Here is a 27,700-nt window from a genome sequence, read left to right on the forward strand (position 1 = left end):
GCATTCCTATCAGAACAATATTAGACTACAATTTTTTTTTTAAATCATTTTTAGCACATGCAAAGCATGATAGAGGTCTTACTGAGCTCAGAAATACAGCACATGTTAGAAAAGGATAACTTTTAAAAGCCCCTGTGGGACGGATAAAAGCCTTAGTCAAAATGTATTTCAAGCCTTACAAAGGACAGAGTTCTGTAACACAGAATTTTGTAAACATAATGTATTTAGGGACAGAAAATATGATCCTTACACAGCACAAAAACACTGGGTCACCACTTGCACCTGAGCCAAAGGAAGCCAATTTAAGTGATGGTGATTAATACATTTATGTGCCTGCAGGTGATCTAGACCAAGAGAATTAGATCCAGTGCATCTGTCAGACATAAGGGATCGTTCCTACATCTTTCCTGCAGAATAAGCTATGACAGTATTCAGCTCCGCTCTCTTAAATTGCCCTGCACTTGCTAAATTTACTTACTAGAAAATTCTGAACAAATATCTTGTTCCAAGGCAAACAGCAGTAAATCCACTCATGTTTTAATGAAGATTACACTTTCTAATCCTCATGGTAATGACAAACTAGTCTCCATTCAATATGCAATATTACTTGACAGTTTTAATCACCCAAGCCGTATTATATTTGCTACAGACTGGTGCACTTGTCTTCCCAGATCTTCAGCTTGGAGAATCTAAGCAAAAGCAGCGTAATGCCTCTTCTGCCTGTGGTTTTCAGTATGGGCCAATTTTGCCAGCCACACTAGCTCTGAGCAGTGGCTTACTCTGGGATTAGTCTCAGATCCAAAGAGACTACTAAATCAGAGCACAGCTGGCACAATCTTGTCCTAAGTTTTTACTCCAGAATTCCTCAATTCTAGTAATCCAAGTAGTAGGAGTTCAAAGGAGTTCAAAGGTAACATACATTTGTAATGTAGTTCCTCTAAAAGTAATGCCCCTGTGTTCTCAATATCAGACAGCAAATGCAGTAACAGACTTTCATAAACTCCGTTTTAACCTGTCCAGGCGTAAGGGTGACCTTTCTACTCTCAATAATATTCAGCCAACTTTTGCTACCATGCTGCTGAAGTAAATGGTAAGAGATCAACACAACAGGAGATACCTGACAACACCGGACAGCCCTCCTTTTCCTATCGCGCTTTCTCAGACACTAAGTGTTTATCCACAGCTCTCACACATGCAAAACTCTCATCTGTTTTATCGATATGTGTTCTCTTACAAAATGCAAATTAAAATGCTGCCACACCATTATATTTAAAGTTTTCCTCCCTCAGTTATTTTTCAAAAGTTTTTCTGGTTCCAGTCAGATCTTGAAACCAGTATCTTCCTTACAAAAAGGTCCTAAATCCTAAAAAATCAGACCTGCATGTATATGGTTCTTATTTGTGTGTGAACTACTGAGGAAATTAAGGTAAAATTTTGAAAATGACTGCTTTAGTCCATGAAGAAATATTCAGAATTGACAAAACACATAATATTTTACCCTGCTGAGATGAATCAGTGTTAGGTTCCACAAAATGCACTGATGGTGCATGACTGCGTGCAGCTACATCTTTTCCTACATACCTGTCTTAGCAAAATTATTAGTTAAAAGTGACTCTATACCATACAGCCTCAGAGAAGAGCTGCAGGAAGGCCCCTCAGGTTCAGTGCTACAGCACTCAAACAGCACTTTGAATACTGCTGGATCCCAACCCAGAGTCAGTCATGGAGAGCAAACTGGGAGACCCGAGGGAACCCAGGTCTGGAGTTCAGTGAGCTCTCAGGGATGCTCTTTGGTGACCAAAATGTGTGAATAAAAACCTAAGCAAAGGGAGTGCAGAGGGGAAAAGCACAGGTTAGATGACATGACTACTATTTAAATAATAACACCTTGATTTCCATGACTGCTTCATTTTATTTCTTAAACAAAAGTGTGTCTTAGGTGAATGCCCTGAGCACCCTTTGTTGATCTGCAGAGATTCGTACCATGAAGTTGTCATTGTGAATTAAGATTTTAAAAGCCTGGTTCTTCTTTCAGGCAGTTCTCAGATCTCCTCTCAGAATAACATATTTTCCCCTGACAAGATGGAAATGTGCAAGTTCCCCATACTGACCCCAGGACGCCCTTCATCTCAGCTTTCTGAGTAACACAGGAAAGGTTTAAATGCAAATGCGTGACAACTTGGCTAGTTGGTTCATAAAAATCTTCAGTTTCTTCTAGGAACTAGAGACAATCTCAAATAATAATACCCCATAGTAAATATTTTTTTGTCTATAAGGATGCAAGCCAGTCCTTGCCCTGAAGTGACTGAGAGCATGCAAGGGCAGAGGACTCGTGTGTAGCCGACCAAACCAGGCCTTCTTGGAACTTGACTCTTTCTGAGATGTTGCCTGATTTAGCCAGCTCCATCCAAACTGCAGAGTCAAGTATTCAAACAGAAAGCTTCCTGTAATGTTGAATTTGACATCATTCAAAGTTCTTCGACTCTTCAAGATTCAAATACAACCCAATGTCACCTACTCAAAGTCACCTTGTTCAAATTGCTGCTGCTACACTGGCGTCTAATTTTGGCAGCCAAAGGAGGAGCTAGGAGCTCTGCCTTGAAAGCACGGATACTTCATGGCAGTTTGCGAAGAAGCGCTGAAAGCATAAACGTTAAGTCCAGTGCTTTCACAGTTTGACTGTATCTGTTCCCACGTGGAGAAAGCAGAGACGTTGTGGGTTTGGTTTGCCTTCTCTAAAACTTGCTGCCATTGCCAAAGACATGAAAAGTAGCCCAGACTCTACTGCTTTTACAGAGGTTTTTTTCTCTCTCTCTCCCCAGTTAGGTATCGAGTGCAGAAAGGCAACCTTGATACCGGTGGCATCTTCTGAGAAAAATGGTTTCAACATAAGGGCAATCGGGATAGAAAGTGTTCAGGTTTCCTAATGTCTTCTCATTTGTGAGAGATAGCTACTGCAGAAAAATATCCCTCCTTTCAGCAGCAAAAAGAATGAAAGGATTGTGATGTGGTTTTGGGTCCTTAAAAAACAAAAATAAAAATATTGTCTTAGAAGTAGAAGCTTTTCTTCTTTCTCTTCCTGGAGACTTAGGAAGCTTGCTGAGATCAGAGATCTCCTTAATTGCTGTATTCAGGATTTCACCAAACTCCAGCCATCAAAAGGAGCTTGTATGAGGTAACTTCTAAAAATAATACCTGCCTCCCACAACTGACGCCAAATATACCTCCTATTCTTGTTGGAGCAGAATAAGCTTGCGACAGCAAATGCAGCATCCTACAGAAAGCCCATAGAAGGATTGTAAAACTGATGTTTTGCTATTGTTGGCTCAAGATGCATATTAACGCCTTTCCCCAGGATAGAAAGGCTCTCATGGTACCAATATAGGTCAGGCAGAACGTGCAGCAGAAGTGACACAATCTTTTTGTTGTAATCATCCAATTTTCTATATTGGATTATTTAATAGCACTAGCTTCTATTCAGATTAGCGTTTTGTTATGAAGGAAGAGAGAGCACAACCTACTAAGGACGAGAGGGAGAAGAGAGAATAAGGGTTCCCCACCAACAGCCAAACCTCAGAAATCTGCGTAAGGAGCTGCTTCCATCAGTTTTGTGTAGGGTAAAAGACTGCGTGTGCACAGCTTTTTGCACTACATGTGGAGAATTAGTTGTCACTATTAAGTAGCCCGTGGGCGTGACTGCTTAATAGAGCCTTCATGCTGGAGCAATGTATACCTTTTTATGCACAGCTGTTACACATAACGTAACGGGAGCTTCCCTGATCTATTTTGCCCATTATGGAGTGCTCAGCGATGCCTCTTGCAATAGAGGCAGATCAGGAAACAAAGGTAAATGACTTAATTAAAATCTCATCAATGAACAGGGTAAGTCTCAAAACACTGGCATCAAGAGATAACACAATGACTGAATCATTGTAGCTTGGAAAAGGCTACAGGGGTAGCAACCGTGGATTAAACTGATCCCACTCACCCAGTGAAGCAGACGAGTCATTCACCAGCCCAGGTGAGAGGAAGATTCGTTAACTTTGCCCAGGAAGCACAATCTGTAACGGATTCTGGCTGGGGAAAAAACCTTGCAATTTTTATCACTTGGCCAGGGTGTTCTGCTCCCTCAGAGCGTGGCTATGCGCGTACCTGATGTACAGGCAGTGTAGATGAGAGGTGAGTACCTCCACTGGACTGGGGAAGAAAAACAAGAATTCATCACCTAAAACAGTCTGCAAAATATGTTTTTATTTCATAAGCATACCATAGACTTCAAGAAGATCCTGCCCTTTGAGCTCCCACTGTCTTGCCCCTTGGTTTTTACCGAACCAGTCAGTCTGTTTGACTTTGAACAGGTGACGGAGGAGGAAGAGGCTAGCTGAGATGGGAGCGCTGATGTGCAAAGTGCTAATAAAAAGGAAACCAATTAGCGTTAGTGAAGACAACAGTCAATAAACCAGCAACCACATAATGGCTCTGGTAAAAGCGAGCTGCGTTCTAAACAAAAGACACAAAAACGAGAATGATTGAAACAGAGAATTGGTCTGCCTATTATTTTTACTACTTTCTTTATAAATTGAGCCAAATCCTACATAGGTCACTTGGACTTTTCCTACTGTTTCTCTCTCTCTCCCTACTGCTGGCAAATTTTATTGTACTGATTTAGTACCTTGATTACCGCATCATTTTTCTGTTGGTTTTTTTTTTTCCCCTGAAGATGAGGAGAAAATAAGAAGATATAATTATAACATTTCTTCTTTGTTACTCATCAGATTTTTGTATGCCATCAATTAAAAACACATCTATTATAAATACACAATATCCATCATTTAAATTAGGCCAAAGTTTTAAAAATGCCCTGTAAGATTTTTCCATGTCAGAATAATTCAATCACTATTATGTTTCCTTGATGCAACTATTTTGGGACTTAGCTTGTTCCTTGATAGGATTTTAATTAAGTCATTTACATTTAATTTCCAAATATGTAGCTGTTACAGAAGGCAGCAAGGAAATGAAAAGACAAAAAGAAACCTGAAGACAGCCAATCTTTAACAAAAATATTTCTGATATAAAAATGAATCTGAGGAATACACATTCAGTGATAAGTATTCCAGTCCATGTCTGGTAAACTCTCAGATAATGGCAGCATGGTAGGGTCACTGGGGTTCTATTAGCTCAATTAATGAGGAGTAAAATAAGGCTAACACCTAGCTCTTCAAACGGCTAAAAAATAGAGCTGATAGTAATGGAGTTATTAACCTTCGCCAGCCATTGAATTTTGCTGCTGATTCAAACTCCATTTCCTAGTTCAGGCCTCCATTAATAGGCTGTTTATTATCCCTAATCCACATTGGGATCAGCTGCAGAAATATGAAAGACCCATGTAAAGACCAAATAGTTAAAAAAAAAACCAAAATTTTCCATTCTGATTTTTCCCTTTTCAACATATTCACAGATTCTACCTTAGAAATGAGGAACTTCATTATCCTAAACTCTTTGAGTACAGGTTCTCGGAAGTGTGATGAAAAAGAAGCTTTAAATATGTTATGTAAAAAGATGACATCATCGGGGATACCGTCACATCGTTTTGAAGACCAAATAAAACACTGCTGGAAAACTTGCACTGGAGAAGCTACTGCTGTTTATTTTCCCTACTGGGAAAGAAAAAACTTTAATATTGGAAAAATGGGTATTTGAAATATGTTATATATGTATTGTTAGGTCAATCTTCAAGTTCATCCCTCCCCTGCCCAGCTTTGTCTGTCCACTTGTTGTGTTGTTTGTAGATACTACTGTAAGACAATTAATCAATACTGAAATGTAAAACAACCGACCCTGGATTCAGATCAGATGGAAAAAACAAAGGAAATGAAGGAACAGAGGAACTGGGAATCCCAGGACGCCCTTAGCAGCAGAGCCCATTGGCACAGACGGAAAGGCTTGCTTTATCAGCTTCAGGAGAACTCTAACACAAACCTGGCTACAAGTTTAACTACAGAGATCTTTAATTCAAGGGTCTTTAGGCTCCTTGCTGAGTTTGTACACGCTCAACTGAGATTTATGACACTTTGTCATTTTTCACTGTATTTTCAATGAAAGACACACTGTATAGTTACCATAGTTTACACACACAAGACATTCTTCCAAAATCTATCACAGTGACTTCTAATAGAATATCAGCAATATGAGTAACGGAGCTAAGATAAAAATAAAAAAAATGGTTATGGCAATATATATACATCTAGTATACAGTGCTACCCTCAAAACTGAATGCAGTTCTGGTTGTCCCACCTTAGAAAAGAAACAGCTAGAATAACTTAGAGAAGGTAGAGAACAGGGGGGCAGGATGGTCGGAAGAGTGAAAGGATTTTTGGGAAAGGACAGGATAACCAGACTGAGGCTCTTTGCCTAGGAAAGAGATGACTGAACGGGCATATATAAGAGGCTTATAAAATCCGGAGTGTTGGGAGAGCATGAACAGGGAATGCTTATAACTGTGTTTCAATAGAAGAAAGGAACCGGGGAAAACCACTGTGAAGTATTTTCATATGACACCCAGTGAAAAAGTAAAACTCCTTTCCGTACAACTTGGTGGAAGCCAAAAGTACAGTGTGTTGAAAAAGAGACTATAAAGTCAAGGAAAATGGGCTATTAGACAGTTGTCCAGATGACCCTCTGGCTCAGGGAATCCTTAAACTGCTGATTGCCTGAAGCTGGCCTGGAACCAGCAGACAGCTGGTCATGAACCAGCTGAAGCTAATGACAAGAGATAGATAACAGATGACACTGTTGCTGCTGAATCTTATTTGAACTGTAAGTTTGGGAGAGAGCAGAAGGGGATAAGAAAGATTTTGGTAGATATTAAATAGAGTTTTCTGTGTATTAGAACTATCCATGACTACACTATATATTTCCTATTGTTGCTCAAGCATTAACAGTAAAAAAAGTTAAAATACCTATTTACACTCACTTGGATGAGGAACTGAATTCAGTCCTTTGCGCTAGTAGTTCTGAGCTTCAGATACCAACCTGTAATTGTATTTGGATTCCCGCTTACCGTAGGCACTAAGAGGTTAATGGTGTTCTTTTACTAGATAGCTGAGAGACCACTAATAGATTCAGCTTCTTATTTGCCCTAAAGGCTGCCACAGTTCAATGCGATTAGGATCCTGTCCACTTAAGCAGTAACTGCTTCACAGGGAGGAACGCAGAAAGCAATGCCTGTCTTCTCTGAGGACAGAAAGAGCAGTTCTTTGGTAGACAGGTTTTGTCTGATACGGGCAGGTTTTCCTGTACCAGTCTGTAAGCAAGCCTGGGCTCTACTGCAAATTCTAATTTAAAGAAAACCCTGTACCTTACTTTTTCAGGGGAAAATGAATTATTTTCCTTTTTGTTCCAGGGCAGTTCTTTGGATGCAGTGGCTGATGCTGTATGAGTTTTTTTTATTATTACATTTTAACAAACTTTATAGCCCATTTTGTTTGTTTTCAAATAACTTTATTTTCCTTCTTTTCTACCATCAATTACTAGGTTTGTTTTTCTTTCCGTAAGATGGAGGAGTCAGGAGACTGATCCTGCTCAATGTGGTATAATTTAGTATTATGTGTACTAGCTTTATGAGGTGGGAGTCAGATAAAACATAGTATTTGAACACTAACCATTTATTAGCTCTAAGGAATAGATTTATGACTTGACAAGCAGACAATAACTCTGTGTTCTGATCAACCAAAGAGGTCTACTTTGAGTTCAAAACACAGAGTAACATACTCTTTCACAAATAATTTTGTTTACTGATGTGACTAGATTTTAATAATAAACTTGATATATATGTAAATTTATTTTAATCTAATTTCATCAACAGAGCCCTCCTAAAAATGAGACTTTGTAGATTGTTCTGTGTCTGATTTATAGATTTCTGCATCCTATTCCCAGATTGATTTCAAGGCTATAATTCTATCAGGTTTTTCTCCTGATGTCAGAAACACCACCTCTGCAGATAGTGTTTTATAACTAGCATCACAACTGAAACTGAATTACTGCCCTGCTATCCTATGCTGCAATATGTCCTTTTGTTTATAATCACCCTCTCTCCCTTATATACCTACTACAGTTTCATGGAAAGTATCAGCTCCAAAATCAATCAGGTAGCATGATGTCTATTTTCGTCCCTTACTTCAACCCCCGTATAAAATAGTAGGGGCCAAATTCTTAACTCAGATACGAATGTGCAGAGCTCTTTAAAGAAAATGGAAGCTGAGCAAATGGATCAGTGCCAAATTTCCACACATACAATTTTATAATGAGTTGTTGTTCCTCACTTGATGAGGTCTCCATCCTGGAAAGGAGCACATGGCACACACACGAGTATTCACCCCGATCTCAGGTACTCACATACATGCGTAGGGACTCAGGACCCACCTTCTAAATGCACATGAAGAATAATCCATGGGAAATGTTATTTAACTGAATCTAGCATAAGCTTCAAGATTCTTTCTCCCTTTTTTCATGAAATGGATTCCTGTTTAAGATGCATTTTGTCTTACTGTCAATAAATAAAGCTGCTGCTGTTTTCACATACTTTCATTTTTAAAGCTTGATGGCGTGGCTGTTAGCTCCCTCGCTTTTAACTCTCCTCTTTTCTCTCTTTGCTGGTTTTGGCTGGGATAGAGTTAATTTTCTTCATAGTAGCTGGTATGGGCCTATGTTTTGGATTTGTGCTGGAAACGGTGTTGACAACCCAGGGATGGTTCCTTACCGCTGAGCAGCGCTTGCACAGAGTCCAGGCCTCTTCTGCCTCTCACCCCCCCAGCAGCGAGCAGGCTGGGGGCACAAGGAGCTGGGAGGGGACACGGCCGGGACAGCTGACCCCAGCTGCCCAAAGGGACATCCCACACCGTATGGCGTCATGCTCAGCGCATAAAGCTGGGGAAAAAGAAGGAAGGGGGGGACGTTCAGAGCGATGGTGTTTGTCCTCCCAAGTCACCATTACACGTGATGGCGCCCTGCTTTCCTGGGGATGGCTGAGCACCTGCCCGCAATGGGAAGGAGGGAATGAATTCCTTGGTTTGCTTTGCTGGCGTGCGTGGCTTTTGCTTTACATATTAAACTGTCTTTATCTCAACCCACAAGCTTTCTCACTTTTACCCTTCCAATTCTCTCCCCCATCCCACCGGGGGGGAGTGAGCAAGCGAGCTTGACCCAAAGGGAAAATTACCTCTGCCCCAGCCAAAACGAGCACCTCTCTCCAACTCAATCTTACCCTTTTACATCTTTCCACTATACGCTGTACGGGGAGCGGGGAGGGGATCAAGGGCAGCCACAGAGAAGACACAGGAAGAGTAACTTTGCCAACTTAAACACTTCTGTGGGTAATATACCTTTTCCACTACCAGTTTTTAGATAAGAATAAGCTTCCTGGAAGTATAAAGACTACAAATTTCTGATGTATGCCTTTGGAGTGGCCACTGTGTCAGCCAGCGGTATGGACTGAACCAGGAACCCCTGGAGGGGAACGGAGAAGCCTCTCAGCTTTGATGAGTACATCAGCATTTCAAATTCACACCACCCTTGGACCAGCTGTAAAGAGTAACTCCATTTTATTTGCCTGGCAGTCATAACAGTTCTCTTTTGATGCTCATTTCTCTTATATTACATTTCTGAACACTTCATTATAGCTCAAATAAAACATAATTCTCATGTTGTTTTTAATTATTTCACAAAACCCAAAAGTCTCATAATGAGCTCCTCGCAATACTAATATAGTTCCATGATATTACGCCACTGCTAAAGAAAGAAGATGTAGATCCCCCCTTCTGCTGCAAATAAAATACACCTTCTGATATAATCCAAACTTTAATCCATTTCTTATGGTTTGCCTTTAGAGGCAACTCAAACAAATAACCAGAAGAACAAACCTTTTCTCTCTCCCACAGTTTGGCCATCTGGAGGATTTGTAAGGCCAATGCTCTATTTCCTACTCTCCAGGAGCAAGACCCCTTTTCTAGCTAAGGAAAGAATAAATAAATAAGATGCAACAGCCTATACAATGTCAATAAAGACTTGTATCTTTCCATAAACAAATTTTTCACCTATGTAATGTCGTGATTGCTAAATGTATATCTTACCTGTTTGGACTAAAATGCGATTTTTGCAGCTGTTCTCCCTGCTCTATGTCTCTTGGGAAGCCATAAAGCACCCACCCATTGGTCATGCAGTCCAGTGCGTTCAGGCGTTCCGCCAGGATCTTCGTAACAAGGTTGTCTGGGACTGCAAAGGATTAAAAAGATGACATTTGTTTTGTATGCTGAGTCTGCAATTAAGGAGGATACAAACTACTTTTTCTGGTTAGACTGCTACAGGAACTAAAACGCAGGGAGTTATTCCTGTTTATGATCGACAGATTTTGGAGAGAGGAGTTACTGTTGACTTTGCATATTTACTGTGCTATCGTGGAACCCCCAGACTCATAAGGAACTGTAGGACTAAAACAAAGTATTTGGTAAGAACTGATACCTACATAATTTTGCAATGTACTTTTTCTCTCAGCCATACTGGGCTGATGTCACAATGAAGCGCGTGACATAATCTTATCAAAATGCAAAAATAATTACCTGAGTTGTGTAAAAGAAATCCTAAAACAGGAAAGAAATTTCTGTAGCTTTCTGCATTTAACTTAGCAGATGATAATGGTTCTGCCACAGCAGGCTAGATGCGGTATTTCTCCAATTTGCCCAAAGGCTTGAAGCTTTTATAACTGAAAATAAATTTCCAAAATGTATTTCAACCACTGTAATTACTGCATTGACGACTCCCTAATTTTAGAGATAAAAGTTCTCTTTCCTCTATTATTATTTTTCTTTAGGGCAAGGGAGAACATCAGCAAGATGCTGGCTGGGATTACAATTACTATGCAGCTTTTAAAATTCTATTTAATGGGACACAGTGGTAAGGAGGTATCCTGCATATTTTCACTACAGCCTTCATAAAGTAAAACATTTCAATTGAGATACTTAAACTTATGTACCTTGTAATTTTTTTTCTTTTTACAGAAAAATGAGATGATTAGGTTCAACAAGAGTGACTATAAATTTTGCAAGGACTCTTGCAATGTGTTGGGTTTGGTGTCAAATAACCCCAAAGAAAGGTCAGCAAAATCACCTCAAGCTACTGCCCCAAAAAGCAGCCAAAACAATTGTCACGAAGCAATGAGAGTCCCTTCTCTTTATTTGTACAGTATGTCTAATACACTGTTGCCTCTACTGGAAACAAGCAATAAAAAAACGCTACATAAATCCACATCATGGAATGCTGATGTTTTGATACTCACCCTGCCATTGCATCTGCATACAAAAATACAACAACAAGTGCTTGTAGGAGAGCATATGCGTCAGATTTCTAACAATGCAATTCGCTTTAGGACTAGCTGACAGGAATGCGCCTGTATTTTAGTAGAGTATATTATTATCAATGCACATTTATACCCTGGGTACAAGCAGGTTTTAAACCGCAATAATAGAATCCGTTCGCTTCCTGAAATTTAACATTTCCTACAGACTTACACCTCGACCATGAAATTCTCCTTTAAATAATCAAATTACTGAGTTTACAGAATTGCACTCAGGATTCAATGTACCAGCAAAAAGGGAGGAAAACCGCAGGGAATTAATTAGAGAACAGATTAGTGTATTAATTGAGGATACCGACTTCACATTATAAAAAAAAACAAGTTAAGGAGAGTAATATCTGCTAACAGAAAAAAGGAGTGGAATAAAACCAGACACTTGACAGAGAGCAAAATGACAATGCAAAATGAGGCATTCTGTTAAAAATGGGATTCATAAAATTAACTATACAATAGTGCAGCAGCAGGCAGAAATGTTATTAGGCAGATGATACTTATCGCTCCAAGACCCGAGCTGCAGGCAGGTATAGAGGGGATAACAGGAGAATTTCAGCACTCTTCGCAGGGCACTTCTCCCTGCCCTCCAGGTTACAAGAACTAATACAAACCTGAGACATCCCGGTAGGAAGAAAGAAAAAAAACATCCCACCTTCTCTTTCCCCAAAATACATTCCATGCAAAGACCAGTGGAATTTTCCTGGTAGTCCTGAATTTCTGGCTGCAGCATTAAACTTTCTGTCTTGATGCATGTTATTTTATCATGATTCCTACTGGAATCATTAACATGGATTTACAAAGATGCCAAATGACGTGGGTTTTTTTGGAAACATTTTCAGAATGCTTAAAGACAGTTTTGCAAGGGATTTGAATGAAACCTATAAACCCAAGAGTAAAACTGCACTAAGGCAGGATTCTGCTGGAGCCGACATCCCTGTGAGATGAACGGGGAATCAGGGCAGAGGCTGAAAGCCCCAGGAATGGCACAGAGAAATAAGTGGGTATACTGTGTGCTGTTGAGCTTTCAGCAGCTCATAGGAGATTCTCCAGTTCCAGGGGCCAAGTTGCTTCCATCCTGCATACGGGAAACACTACAGCCTACGAGAAAATTAAAAAGCAATTTGTGATGGGAACCAGGCAGCATCTCCTTGATCTGATCACTTCCCATAGGCCGCCTGATGATTGAAATCAATCCGGATCATTGAATCGATCCTGATGATTGAAATCCCCTACTTGGGTCACTATTTTCGAACTAAACTGAAGCAATCACAAGAGGGAAAAAAAAAAAAATCTAACAAGATGCAGTGACAATTAATTAACAATTTATCTAACGGCACGCCAGGTTTGGGTTTTTTGCGTAATACTGGGGATATGTGGCAACCCCGACGCCTTACTCATTTCAGCGATGACTGACTAGAAGGTATCAGCAATACACTTTGGATTGCTTGTACGCTCATGTACGTATATACATCACTGAATAATATAGATGCTTACATATTTTCTGTGCCTCTCTCTAAAGCCTGATGGTGAGAAATAAAACATAAACAAGTCAGACAGCAAGCTCTGCTCTCCTCTTGATTAGCAAACGTACCTATCACTTCAACACAATAGGGGAACATAGCGTGTTGGCTGTTCGATGGCATTACAAAGTACATCAGCTGCCCTTGAACAGGAACAGTCACACTTAAAACAGCTGCATTAAAACTGTAAAACATCTTCCACAGACCAGAGGGGGAAAAAAAAAAAAAAACGGGAGAAAAAAGGAAGAAAGAAATCAGTATTATTCATATTTTGCTGTGGTACAGGCAGAGTAGGTAATGAAGAACTCTGCAGTATGGTATTCCTTTTCAGTCATGTGGAACTGTCTCTTGAATGTAAGGCAAATTAATAACCTGTAATTGGAGGGGCACACAGTCTGTAAGTAACTAGCCAGAGGTCTCCTGGCCTTAAGCACATGACCCAACGGGCTATATAGCAAAGTAAAATTGAGAGCTTTTCTGATGAGACAGTCAATCTACATGTTTTAAGTAGATTATGAAGCACAAGAGCTTTGAATAATCAATTCCTTTTCAACATAAGCTTGTGTGAGTTTCCAACTCTGAAAGTTGGGGGAATGAGGCCCTAGAGAGGTTTTAGTTTATCATTAGAGAAGTCCAAAGATAAGTTTCTTGTAAAAATTACAATGTGCTAAAAAGAGATATCCAGATTAGGTAATGTGGAAGCACATCTCTATTAAGGTGGGAAATCAAGGTACGGGAGTAAAATTCCCCCCTCAGAAGTAATGCTGCAGAGCTGCTGAGCTACAGCGATAGCCTGTGCCGAGGGCACCGGACACAGCTGCGGACCGAGGTCCCGGTGAACCGCAGAAGTGGTATACACGGCAGAATGAGGCCACGACCAGCTCCATACGGAAAGGTCATTCGTCCGTGCATACATTCTTGCCTAACATCAATACTGCACACTGTATCTCCTTTATCTCCCAGCTTGTCTGGGCCACGTTAATGGTCTAGACTATGCAGCTGAATTAGCAGCCGCGGACCTAAGAAGTGATCGAATCAATTCAAGGGTATGATCAGGCAGGGTACAGGGAGCCGAGGCTCAAGGTGCTGCTGTTCATGCTGGCACTGCTGCGTGGACACCTAGAGATTTTCTGTCTACAGGGCTGTCAGTCAGCACCTTCCAGCAGACCATTTAAAAAATAAATTTACTTCCCAGAGCTTCAAAGGTTTTCACAAGTAGAAAGTACTTCTCATGAAAAATACTTCCTTGTGAAACTCATAGGAATGTGGCCTATTAGCTCTTACCCAACCCACAGATCTGCAGGACTAATAGAAAACCGTATCAGGCAATCAGTTGACAAAATCATACCATCTGCTCCAGACAAAAGTAACAGAACGTTAAAGGCAGAGTCTGAAAGGCAAAAACACTACTTGAGAGATTACAGGACACTATTTTCCAATAGCTTCAATGCTGTCAGTGCTCCAAGCTATACAATTATCATATTTAAATTGATTCCTCCTCCATATATTTCCCTTTAAAACAGACTTTTGAAGGGTATTGACTCACTTCTCCAAACCTACAGAACCTCCATTCTAAGTACAGCATAAATGCATTTGCAGATATAAATTCTGTCAGCTTTGTGCTGGAAAAAGTTTAAGGTCCTTTTGACAATATTGTCCATTTATCCTTCTCTTGGAGATGATTTTTTTTTTTTTTTTAGCTAGGTCTGAAGACTTTCACAGCTAATTCAGACGCCTGAGGCTTGATCCCAGTACTTGACAGTTAACATCTTGCCCTGAGTATAAGCCACTGCCAAAGGCTACTTTCCTGGATTGTCCTGTCAACCCTCAATTTAGCAAAGCATGAGATTTGCTTGTCTTATTGCCCTATAAACTCTGGATTATTCACAAGGGGTCATTTTATTTGGGTCTTTCAGAGAAGCCTTCTGCATCCTTGTCCCTATTAAGGTCTTCAGAGATTGCATCCATTTGTTTGTAACGTGTTTGAGAACTATTTAACAGTGCTTTACCATCAGGTAGGTTGATGAATATTTTAATTTAATCCTGCCAACACACCAGGCTTGTTAAAACGAGCTGTTTTTCCATTTCATAGCCAATTTTGCTTACTCTAAAGAATAAAAAAAAAATAACCCAAGAGCGACTTCAATGCAAGCGGGGGGGGGGGGCGGCGGCGGGAGGAAAAGGCCCGGTTTTGCTCCGGTGCTGCAAGGCGAAGGGGAGCGTTTCCTCGGCCGGCGGCGGCGGGGCTCGGGGGGCGGCGGGGGCGCTCAGCCCGCGGAGCCCCGGCGGGGAACGGGCTGGGTCCGGTCCCGCTCGGTCCCGGCTCGGCCCCGCCGCCGTTGGTTGTTCTCTACCGCCACCTGCCGGGCGCGGCGGGCAGCGCGGGGCGGCGGCGGCAGCCGGTCCCCGCCCGGCGGGCAGCAGCCGCCGCTGCGGCAGGGACGTTTAACCGCCGAAACCTCGGTAATTCACGGGAACGGAGACCGCTCCGCAGCCTGCTTAGTCCTCCTTAATTACGGACTCCGCCGGGCTGCCGCGGAAAACCTGAACAGCGCTGGTTTTCTGATTTTTTTTGAAGCTAACGCGAAGCCGGCAAATAAAGAGGCAGCACAGCAAATAACAATATTGACGTGGCATGTGCAAAGCGCCGTCACACTTATTTAAGTCATTTCCTCAAATGGAAAATTTACACAGAAATACAGCCTCCGCTCGCTCATTTTACAGATACAGCACTGCTGAGAATGGCTTCCTGTAAGAATCGGAATAATTATTTTAATACAGTAAAATAAATAATATGATAAAATAGTTCATTTCCACATTTTAAATATTTTTGTTTCTTCGAATATATTAGAACCTCTTCTTTTTTGGGGGGGGGAGGTTAGTCATTTAAAATAGGAATGAATTGTATTAAAGAGGAAGCGATGACATTTTTAAAGCAGGTATGATCCCAAATTATCAATCAAATGATACATGATAAATCAAGACTTTCAGAAATGCACATTAAAGGAGCGCATCATGCTTTCCCACAGTTATCAAGCCAGAGATTCAGGAATCTACACCTGATCACATTTAGTGACTCGATAAGGTTCCAGCCCCTTACGCTGCTTTACCTGTTAGTGGCATCTTCAGATTTGGAAATTCAGTCCAAATTGAGTATCCAGCATACAAACGCAAAAAGCTTTTTTCCCCTAAAACCAGCCCCTGCGCTGTTGGCAGTGCCTGCGTGCATTTGCCTGATGGCGCAGGCTGCCAGCGAGGCACGGGATGATCCCGGGGCTGACACTAGGGTCCGGACCTGCACCGTGGCTCCAGATGAATTCGGTTTTCTGCCTTAGTTTACCCACCTGCAAGGCAAAAGCTACTCTGAAATTACCTCACGGGGATGTTTCTAACCTGGAAGTTTCTAAAACTGGTAACAAAATGTATATCTGCACTACTTCTTTTTACTCCTTCAGCTTCTGCAGAGAGAATACAGCTAGACACAAGACGGCAAGCGCAGTTCTAACCCATCTAACGCATCATTTCCATTATCAACCAAGTTCCCTATTTCCTCCTTATTTCTAAACTAGTTCAGCTCTACAGAAGAACACAGGGCTTGTGACAGGAGAGAATTTGGCCTACAAACCCCTTTTTGACAGTGATAATACTGAATATTGATAATATTCAAAAAAGAATAAATTTGGTCTGATAAACATGGTGAAAAACATCTTGGCTTTCTGTACCAAATACCGATTCACCATGCGATGAGAAGAGAGGACGTTAAGGGGTTTGTTGTCCCTCACCAACGATGCCTGGTGCCAGGACGCACTCCAGATCCCCAGCAGTGGGATCAGCTGCCCAGTCCTGTGTCTCTCCCCTTGCTGCTCCTCCTGACACCTACCAGCCACATTAAGGCCACAATCAAAAATGTAAAGCGATACACAAGAGCTATTCAATGTTTTGCCTGTCATAAGAAAAAAGTCTGTTTCATACAGGAACCTGCTTCTGTATGTACGGCACCCGGTGAAACAGAGCCAAAGCCAGAATTTGATGTTAAACTCCAAAGACCATATGCTGCCAACATGCAACGTGCTTTTCCTTCCAGTCGTCTTATAGAAACTCACGTGATTTCCCCATCCCAAACTCCAAAGAGAATTCAAGTCAGCAGCCCTTTGCTGAGGAGCGAGTGCTGCAAGCAGAGTACCAGGAAAGGAAACACCACATTTCTGAGTTTTTTAACGATGACTATCAGCAATGAAGATCAAAATAAATAGAAAAGATAAATACTTAGCATTTATGGTGTGCTTTGCTGTTTGAAAGTCCCTGCCAACCATGAGTCCCTGGCAAGCATGAGGCAAGCATGAGACCCTCACATCCACGAGGGTTCGTGGCACTTTGGTGGGGCACAATGATGCCCGCGGACCAAAAATGGGAACTGTGGGCACCTGATACATTTTAGCTTACAACCGTTCTACCCCCTCCCTCATGCAAACCCACAGACTCAGCAGCACTGTCCCTCTGAGCTGTGATGCCCGATATTGGACTATCGATACTGCAGTAACAATAATAATGGTGAATATCATTGCAAAACCAGGAGACCGGCAAAATTTATATAGGCAGGACCATATCCGCTAACTGACTGATGACCACAATGGCTCCAGAAAACAATTGCACCAGACTCTTAAATAAAAAATCACATTTATGTTGTCTAGTCTGGCTTCCAGGGTTGGCTTTTTGGGGTGGGTTTTTTTGTTCTTTTGTTTTGTTTGTTTGTTTGTTTACTCTTAAATGTGATGGCCTTTAAAAATGTCTTTGTAGACTGAGTCTCCCCCGTGTTACTTCAGCCCTGAATATCTGCTAGCCAGATACAGCAATTTTGATTGTTGCATGTTGTGTAGAATAAAGAAAAATATATTCTAGATTTTCAAATAAAGGAAAAGGGGACTCTGATGTATCATACTGTAGTGATTCAACGCCAAAAAAAAAGTAAAATTCAGGAAAGAAGATGACAACTTACTGCCTATATGCCTTCATGTAAAACTTTCTATTCTACAACCTTGCATCTTTCATTAAAATATGGACACCAAAAACAGAAAGAAAAAATATGTAAATTTTATTTTGTTCTCTTGACCACCAATTTTCTCCTAGTAGGAAAAAAGACTGCTACCTATTTTCCATAAAAAAAACCTTTGTAGCAGTCCCAGAGGAAAAGTCAAAAGTTTGACTTGAAAAACGGAGCTACTTCAAAAGCATTGTCAAACAGAGGTGAAGGTTTCTTAAAAATGCATACATTAAAGTATGGTGTATTCATAAATATCTCTGTAACTTTACACAGTATATTTGTGATTGAGGTGCATATATAGGTGAACATACAGCATCGTTATAAAACTAACTTAAATAAAGTAGAAAATCAATTTGTTTATTAGCTACTGTTTGGGCTCTGTGTGTGTGCGCGCCTGTGTGTGTGCATGTGTGTGAAAAATGAAAGAAAAATGGAGAGTTTTTTTCAATAATAAAAAGGGAGTTGCACTGCAGGGCCCCTAAAGCTTGTGAAAAATTAAACTCGACGGATTCAAACTGTCCTATTTCCACTTCAAAAGAGAAGAGGCACTGAGCTCTTCCCAACTTATCTTCAAACGCCCAGCACCCTAGAAAGTTTCTTTAAAAAAAATAAAGTCTCTAGTTCCCCCAAGCACTGTACCCGTTACTGTAGCTGCTGTCTCTCCCTCTTCTAATTATACCCATGTGAGTCTATTAATCAACTTGTAAATTATTTAGAGAGCCATGCGCTGTCTTCAGCTAGTACAAACACACTGCATGCAAAGACTTGCTGAAAACCAATGGAGCTCCCAAAGGGTCTCTCTCCAATGTTCAGACAGCTTGCAGCTCGCCAGTACAGCGCTGTTAAAAACAAGAAATAACACTAAGCTTACCTCCTCAGATATAAAGATTTACCCAGCCTTTCAACTCTGAAACTCTTTGCAAGTTTTTAACAAAGAGGAAGCTGCTCTATTGTCAAATCTTTACTTCACACTTAGTGATGAGAATATTAATTTGATGTCAAAAAAACAAACCCAAGTGCTTTCAGTGAGACTGTGATCACAATCACCAGGGGACCCCAACTTTCAGAGGCTACACCAAAAAGCACCCCCTTAAAACCATTCCGATTTAAAATAAGGGGGGAAAAGAAAATCTACATTTGTACAGTAATAGTTTTTATTAGAAAATAGGAGAAATTAGGGAATTCCAGATTTTACCCCCCACATGCAGACTGCCATTGGGGACAGCTTCAGATATTACTACTTAAAAAATAGAAAAAAGAAGGGAAAAAACCAACACAGATTGTGTGTGCTCAACTCTAACAGGCTGCTAACAGTGCAATGCTATCTGTCTTCCATGAATCAGCTCTCTCTACCACCTGAATCTTCATTTGGGTGGAAAAAACAATTACCCAAACTAATAGCGGTTCCCCCAGCTGAAAAGCAGGATCCTACTGGTTTGGGAGTGGGGTTGTTTTTTCCCCCCCCTGCTCTTCATGCTGTTTTCCTGTAATTTCACTTTTCTTGGCTCCATTTATTGCAGCCTTGCAAACAGATATATTAATTAGCAGTGACCACTCCATGCTATTTCACCATGAAAACACAGAAAATTGAACAGACAGAATGGGACGCAAATTTCTTTTCAACTGACTGATGACCTTTCCTATTTTTGTGATGCCCCCAATGCCAAAATGCTCCTGCTTCTATTTTCATTAATAAAATGCAAACGTCTCAAGGGGCAAACACACCGAGGACATTTACGGGGAGGAGGGAAGCAGAAACGCTTTCTGCAGGTTGGCTTTTTTTTTTCCTCACAGGGTATCAAATGCCGAGACACACCTTTAAAATGGTAAACTTAGATACTGCAGATGGAACTTTAAATTAATGCATGCCCACGTCCAGAACACAGTCCAGCCCTCTTCAGAATTAGAACAACCTGAGGACATGAATTCTGCATAAAGGTCTTCATCAAGCCAGTAGGGTCTATGAACAGGCTATCTACATATGCATCGTTTGTCCATGGCCTGAATTACTAGAAGGGGAGGACCAGTCTATGGAACAGTCTCTTCACAACGTTTCAGAATCAAACTGAATTAATTAATTTATGTGAGTTGTCTTGCTGTCTAGGGAAGGGTTCTGGCCACTATGCTCACCTCTTACTCCAAATGGGAGTCCTCCTAGGCTGCCCAAGCAAATGGTGTGCACTAAATTTAGCATTATTGAACAAGATTTAAACTAACTGGAGGTAGTGACCGGAAGACTGGTATCAGACTCCAATGATGGTAATTTTCTGCCCAGAGTATAGTTAGCAATAATTGCCTAGTATTCACAGAAAACCACAATATCCTAAAGGAAAAGTCTGTGCATTTCAGACTGGTTGTCCAAGGAACAACTCTATGTTTATGACAGACAGAAAGCAGTCAGGTTGCTGAACTTTTCACTGAAAATGCATTTTTTAATATTTAGTGTGCACCAACTGTAGACTAGAATGTCCTGGGAATTAAAAAATTAATGGGCTAAAAAATATCCATGCTACCTTCATTAAGCAAAATAAGTCACCATATACAAAATTGAGAAGTTTGATAAAGCAAGAGATAAAGTCTTTATGAGACAGCAAACACCAGAAAATACAGAAAATGGGAATGCAGTGAGTTGCCTTCTGGAGTGAATAATAGAATTGTCTGGGCTGTTCTTGAAATACATGCTGTATACATGAAGCAGTATTGCAGGAAAAAGCAATACAAAGAATGTTTGTGAATCCTAAAACCAAGAAGAGATCTGAGTGAGTCAACCAGAACTAGAACAGCATGGACAGTGGACAGCCTCAATACCTCAATAAGGAGTTAGCTTTGAATAAGCTGGTTTTGGAGCCTTTTTATGACACCACAACATACCCTTTTGGCATATCTTAAATGACTAATCGTATGCAATCAATTGTGACCAGAAGAAGGGATTGTGAATTGTGACCAGACCACACTGAGATCAGTCCCCAGGGCAGGCATTTTAAGAATATATGAGGCGTGCCCTCAAGATTGTATGGCACTAGTTTCATTTTGACTAGTAATGATTTTAGTGCAACATTTCTCATGGTCTGTCTTTGGTTCCAGGGTATTCTGTGATAACATCACTCGCATGTTTCCTTGCCCAAAGGAACAACTACACTTACTTGGTAGGTAACTAGAAATGCAATGACAATTTTGAAGTTCTAATTGCTTTTCCCGTTATAACACTGTCTGCTAGTGACTAAACTAACTCTATTCAAATGTGATTTTCTTGAAACTGAATGTAGTCAATAACAGTGTGAGAATCTTTCCTTTGTATTAACCTGGTTGTAACTCTGTAGCAAGACAGTAAGGAGTCTTTGCTCATCTTTCCTCTTCAGTACACTATGTTCTTTCATTTTCTCCAAGCCTCTTGTGAGGGCAGTAATGAATTCTTGTTAGTGTTTACTGATGTAAATTCATTCTTTGTTATCCCTGGGAGAGGAGGATTAGCAAAATGACAGAACTTATTATTTCTGGTATTGCTATATAATATTTACTTTTATTCAGCCCTTAATTTTGTAGTATGTCCCACCAAATAAAATACATGTGCATACAAGCAAAAACTAAGGGAGAATTTTTTAGCACAATGCACAGAAATATAGTTATGATTCCCATTAACATTCAGAAGCATCGTACAGATTTATCCTTGCATGCTATATTAAAAAAATTGATCTAAATCTGAAATAATTTCTAATTTGGAGGAAGAAAGGAATTACAACTTCAATTTCATTTTCCTGAAATGAAAGCAGCTCCCTTGGACTGAGGATGTGCATATTTTTAGGACTGGCTAAAAAGTACAGCCTGTGCAATTATTTTCCTCTACTGGGAATGCTTTTGGTATCTCCTTTAAGGAACTTTAATGGCTAAGATGAAGTTCATAAAATACACAAAGAGCGTTTTAGTAAAGAAAGCTCTTAAAGGACCTATCTTTGAATAAATCGATCATCCAAACTCCCATCTCAGCCATAACTGAAATTTAGAGAGCAAAATTTACAGTGGCTATCCTCTGCTTCACAGAGATGAGAAGAAAGTGAAATTACAGTACACACATAAGATTCTGAAATTAATGGATACCATGAAAAAGACAGAAAAGGCCCAGAGCTTAAAATGATCTCCACATGTGAGTTAGACTTCATACACAAGTAGCCACATTCAGGTCAATTGGGCGATACCCACGAAGAAGGGTACATACATAAAGATCTAGGATACATTGCAATTAATATACGCTAAGACCTCTTGCCTTTGTGTTAAATGGCCGTTCTGATTAGCAGTATCTCTAAATCAGAAAATCCTCTCCTAGATCTCTGTGCCCATGTTACAGAAGACCCAGCTTCTCTCTTCGGGCTGTAGACATTCATGCTTTCCACTCCCACGGTTCCTACATAAGCTCCTAGTCCCAGCAACATGGTGGCTGCCACAGAAAATTAACGCATTGAACTAGCCAAGTTACTGTATTACGAATAAATGCAATCCATTCACTAGAGATGAAGTTTAGAGTTAAAATGTGGCTCGATAAAGTGACTGACAGAGGGATAGAATGCCCAAAGCTGCAGGCTGCCAAAGGTCTTTTTGAAACGCTTAGAAAAGTACTGAATCTCTTGGTATGGTATCAAGGGAACCTCAGTTAATTTTATAGGCTCATGTTTCAGATCTGTGTAATTCAGTCTCAGAATTAAGCTATTGTGCAAAAAAAAGGGACTTTCAAGCTTTCCACCTCACCAAATGACTTTCTTTGCCAAAAATAAGAGACAATGAAGATTTCTCTTTGCTCAGGGGGGGTTTGCTCAAAATTCCATTAATACTGAGGCTTAACCGAGATTTCTCAATCTTCAGCAAGATTGTCTCCTTATACTTGTGTCGTTGGTAACCATTTGGCCTCTTGCCAGAAACAGGACTGAAAGTTTCTCTTCCAGGCCACTGTAATTCGGCAAAATAAACATTCTTCCACCCTACTGAAATACAACTTATCCTTTAGAACTACGGATCTTTTCTGATTTTTAATACCCACCACATACAGAGAGCTATCCTTGTGCAAGACAACTAGCAAACAGGTAAGTTTAAGCTGCTGCCCTAAGGAGCTTACAGCATTTATGATTTATCTGAAATCACTGCAGAGCCTCCCAAAAGCAAAGTATGCTTAGATATTCTTTGTGGTAATCCCCTCCTACAACCAAAAATGCTGATAGGAATGAAGTGCAAAGAAACTTTATTTTTAAGTTTAAAATATTTGCGTGAAAGTAGAGGAATCTACAGTAGCATTCTAAAAGTCAAAATCCATACACAAAAGCAGAGTCTTTCTTACAGCCCACCTGAAATAAAAATGAAACACAATACTGTGCTTTAAATAACAGTTTAAATATTTTAAAATTATACACCTATATCAGAATTCTGATTTTGATTTAGAGATAAAAACACGGAATTCAAATTTTGGAATGCATACGAGAAATCTGAATTTCACTGGAACAGTGAACTATTTGCTTTGAAGATATCGAAGAGCTTAGAAATCTAACTTCTGTTATGCAGTGCTACAAATCACATGTAACGAGTGGAATTAATCAACTTCCAGATTACTCTGATGTAACTCAGATTAGAATCCGACCAAGAAGAATTCACTCACAATTTATTTTTCACCACAAATTCGTAACTACAGTGTAATGAGACAACAACGTGCCCTACCTGGGTATCCATTGTCAATATAAGGCTTAATGAGTTCTCCAAGTTTTGTCTTGTCTGCAACAGCTTCCTTTAGCAGTTGCCCACAGCAAACTAACAGGAAGGAAGAACAAAAAAGACACAAGGTTAAATTTTAAAAAGGAAGCACCAAAGAAAAGAAAAAAAAAAAACCCAGAAGCTGCATACTGGAATAAGGTCACTGAATAAAATAAAAGTTGTAGGTTTTTTGGGTTTGTTGTTAGGATTTTTTTGGTTTTGGCCAAGCAGAGCAAAAAGCAAAGAGACTGAGCAGGGGAGAATACTGAATAAAAAAGAATACATTTGGCAAAGAACATATTAAAAACAGAGACAGAGAGAAAGATATTAATCAAATATGTTTCTGAAATAATAACTCAAGGGATTGCTAGCGGTTTTCACTTTTTATAAAACTTATAATTACTGAATAAAGTTACACCTGCTGAACAGCATCTGAACCGCACTGTTGGAGGTGCAGGATAATACGCAGTTCAAGGAAGTGACTCCCTGGATCATTTAATGATCATGTAAGAATTATATTTTAAAAACTGTGCTAATGCAATATTATCATTGACTTCAAATACACAGAACACCAGGAGATGCAGACTTAGAGTTTTAGTCAGGACAGCTGTACATGAAATAATGCTGCTTGGGGCTCGGGTAGCACTTTCTGACCAAATTTATTGAGTCTTACTGCCCCAGGTGAGTTAGATACAACAGTCCTGGCCCTTATTTTACGGAGAGGGAACTAAGGCATGGAGAGGTTACACAACATCACAACAAGTCCTAGTTTCAACTCAGTTTTGGTAAATATTAGGTAACAGTCACTCTGTCCATTACTGCATGACCTTTCAATTAATAATTGTAAGTTGATTCCACCCTTTCGGAAATCAATAGCACCAACATCTACAGTGGCACTGACTTTAACGGAAAAAGAAGCAAGCTCTTTCATCTGCTTTATCGCTGTTAATCATACTGTTTGGCAAACAAGAGTAAGAATACTCCACAGGAACATTTCTTGGATGAAGTTGATGAAGTTAAATGTTTAAGCAACAAGGGATGAACACAAATTTTAACAGTCACTACTTGTCCTGGAGAAGTAAATTCATATTCACAATAAATGGTGTAAAAACACAACAGAAACTCAGTGCATAGACCCCAACTTAAGAAAACTAATATCTATACACTAAATTCAATCCAATTCATGAGACTATGTAAATATAGCATTAAATTTTTAAGCCTGTTTTTCAATCCCTGTGGCCTAATTGGAAATTAAGTATATGCTGAATACTGTTCTGAAAAATGATGGTCTTCCGACTCTGTTTTAAATACTTAATTCTTCTAAGTTTGTTTATAGTATACTTAAAATTCAACATATGGGTAAAGCAGTGGTAATGCTATTTAGTAAAGAGAGCTGCAACTCTCTCATATAGTAGTCACTTTTAAAAAAAATGCAAATTTTGACCTAGATGAAAATACTGTCAAACTTTAACACATTCAAACATATTTCATTTTTCATTAAGCCAATTACACAATTATTAAAAATATAGCTTTGAATAAATCTACAAATATTTATTTTTAGAATGAAATCATAAAACACAGCAATATTAAAATAACTGATAGCATGAACATTCTATCAATTTTATTTGTACTTACCAGTATTGTAATATAGATTTTTAAATAATTTAAACTTACCTTTTTCAAGTTCACTGGATATCATTTGAGTCATATTCATGGGTTTTTTTTAAACACTAAAATAATAATGAAGATTTAAAATACAAAAATACTAAACCTAGAACCCCAAACTGATAGGCAGGCAGTTTCATAGCTGTTTCTGTGCCTTTAATGGAACTGCGCACACCTAGGATTAGCCCTTAGTTGGAATGATTATATGGAAGGCATACGGCTTTTTCTGAAGGTTCAAGTTCGAACTTGAAAAAATGTATTTCTTTTCTGAGCAGATCTACCAAACCTGTAATTGAAAACAATACTGCTCAGATCTTGAAGTTGTTATTCACATGTAAAGCCAAATCCAGGTGCAATGAAATCTTTTGACTTCACCAGGAGTTCTGAGAAGACACTAGCAAACTGGCACATCGCTATGGACAACTGAGCGAGTTCCACTAATTAAAGAATCTCCCAAAGATAAAAAAATCACTACCTACTTAATTCTGATTTTTTCATTTGGTATACATTGAAAGAATACTAATGAAACAAACATGCATTTTACTTAACAAAGAGGATATGACTCGTCAGCAAATTTTACAGGTATCAGACATTTGTTTAAAATAATTTATGGCTACTCCACTATTAGAAGACATTACGGAACACGGACACCTATTGCATTGATCCTATCACCAAGCTGTGTATTCATATTATAGGACTTTTTAACATTAGCATGCTAACCATGAACAAGCCTCATACAGAATTTTCTGGGCCTCCTTTACAAAAGAAAAGAGAATGCACTTTTAAATAATTGCTTCCTTTTCTAACACATTACTTCAGATGCACAGAACCTGAGCCTTCATTAAAGTTCAGAGTAAATTCTATTTTAAAAGTGCCCCAATTCTGGTCAGACAGCTGAAACTGCAAAGACATTACTCGTGATCCACTGATCCACAGAAGAATTCAGAACACTACAGGAATCTAACACATGGAAAAATACTGATGTAAAGGGTATAAAAAAATGATGACTAAAAAAATGTTAGAGCTGGTTTGTCACAGAATGTATGCTCTATTGGTTTATATTTCTTCATTGAAATACTTTTCACTTCCCTCAAAAATTTGACATCCATAGCAATGGACAAACAGGAATTTTATGAGCAAGTAAGAAAGACAGACAGCAAAAGATAAATGATCAAAAAGAGAAAAGGGGAATTGAGCAAAGTGCATATTTACTAAGAACTTACTGTTGACAACACCGTATTTCTGAGCTATTAGTGCTGCCTGCAGGCTCTTCCCACTGCCTGGGGGTCCACAAAAGAGAATCCGTGGTGTAAAGGGGGCAGCTGATCGGTGCCGTGTTTGGACATAGGTAAGAACTAGAACATGACAGAAAGGCAAGAAATACAGTTTATAGCCTATTTCTTTTTTTAAAAAATAATAAAAACATTGATTAACTACTCTCTTTTTTTTAAAAAAAAAGGTTGTCATGTTGATCATCATTTATTTTATCACTGAAACATCTAGATACTCCAACCAAAATCAGGACTCTGATAAAACTGTCATGTCAGCAACTTACACTGAGAGGCACTATAGAAATCTTACCATCATTACGCTCCTATACTTTCTTTCATCAGTAGATGTCAAACCGTTTTAAAGAGCAGATTCAATTAATAATTGCTCTTTTACCATGTTGTTTTTAGCAGAAGTCATTTTTGCTTGATAGGTACAATTTTACCATGCAAATTATAGAGGGATATAATTACATTTAATACTTTCTGCAGTTTCTGAACAAATATTTAAGTGTAAAAACTCAGGATGTTATATTAATATGACATTTATCCAGCTATGTGTGTGTGTGTGTGATTAACAGACTCCTAATTACAATATTATAGACTTGTAGCATAGGGTGTCACGACACAATACCGCATTGACAACACAGGACCGAGTATGATTTTATTCTTTTGTCCATCATTTTTGCATAATATGTAAAGGATATTTGAGTTTCTCTGTCTGATTCCACTCCATTTCTGGACATCATTCCTCTACATTTCATATCGCGTAGGAAATACTACATTCAGGTCTATCTACAGATTGCAAGAGCTTTGGAAAGACCACAGGACACATGAAGCATCATCAACATTGCTGTATTAGAGACAGCTGAGCTTCATTAGAATCTCAAAAGAGAACCTGATAGATCACCAAGAAGCTAAAAGACGACACGGCTTGGCAGTGAGGACAAATTAGATCGTATTTGGACACAGCCAAACACTCTTACTCTCCGTGCCCCTTTTATGGCTAACAACACTAGCAAAGTGAGCAGCTCAAGCTTCAGCACAAGCCATGCAAGCTTGCTAGGAATCATAG

At 39.5% G+C, this 27,700-nt stretch overlaps 1 protein-coding gene across 2 annotated transcripts in view; it reads right to left on the reverse strand.

Annotated features, from left to right (window-relative positions):
• AK8 (adenylate kinase 8) overlaps nucleotides 1-27,700 on the reverse strand; it is a 74,049-nt gene that overhangs the window by 19,701 nt on the left and 26,648 nt on the right. For both annotated transcript variants that reach the window (XM_087752906.1, XM_087752905.1), the window contains exons 9-11: nucleotides 26,581-26,712; nucleotides 23,660-23,749; nucleotides 10,128-10,269 (exon numbers count right to left, since the gene is read on the reverse strand). In XM_087752906.1, coding sequence (XP_087609032.1) covers nucleotides 10,128-10,269; nucleotides 23,660-23,749; nucleotides 26,581-26,712 — 364 coding nt within the window. The remainder of the gene's footprint in view (nucleotides 1-10,127; nucleotides 10,270-23,659; nucleotides 23,750-26,580; nucleotides 26,713-27,700) is intronic.

The sequence above is a fragment of the Nipponia nippon genome, unplaced genomic scaffold (assembly GCF_047370975.1).
Source record: "Nipponia nippon isolate SJK-2023a ecotype South Korea unplaced genomic scaffold, ASM4737097v1 scaffold_16, whole genome shotgun sequence".
NCBI lineage: Eukaryota > Metazoa > Chordata > Aves > Pelecaniformes > Threskiornithidae > Nipponia > Nipponia nippon.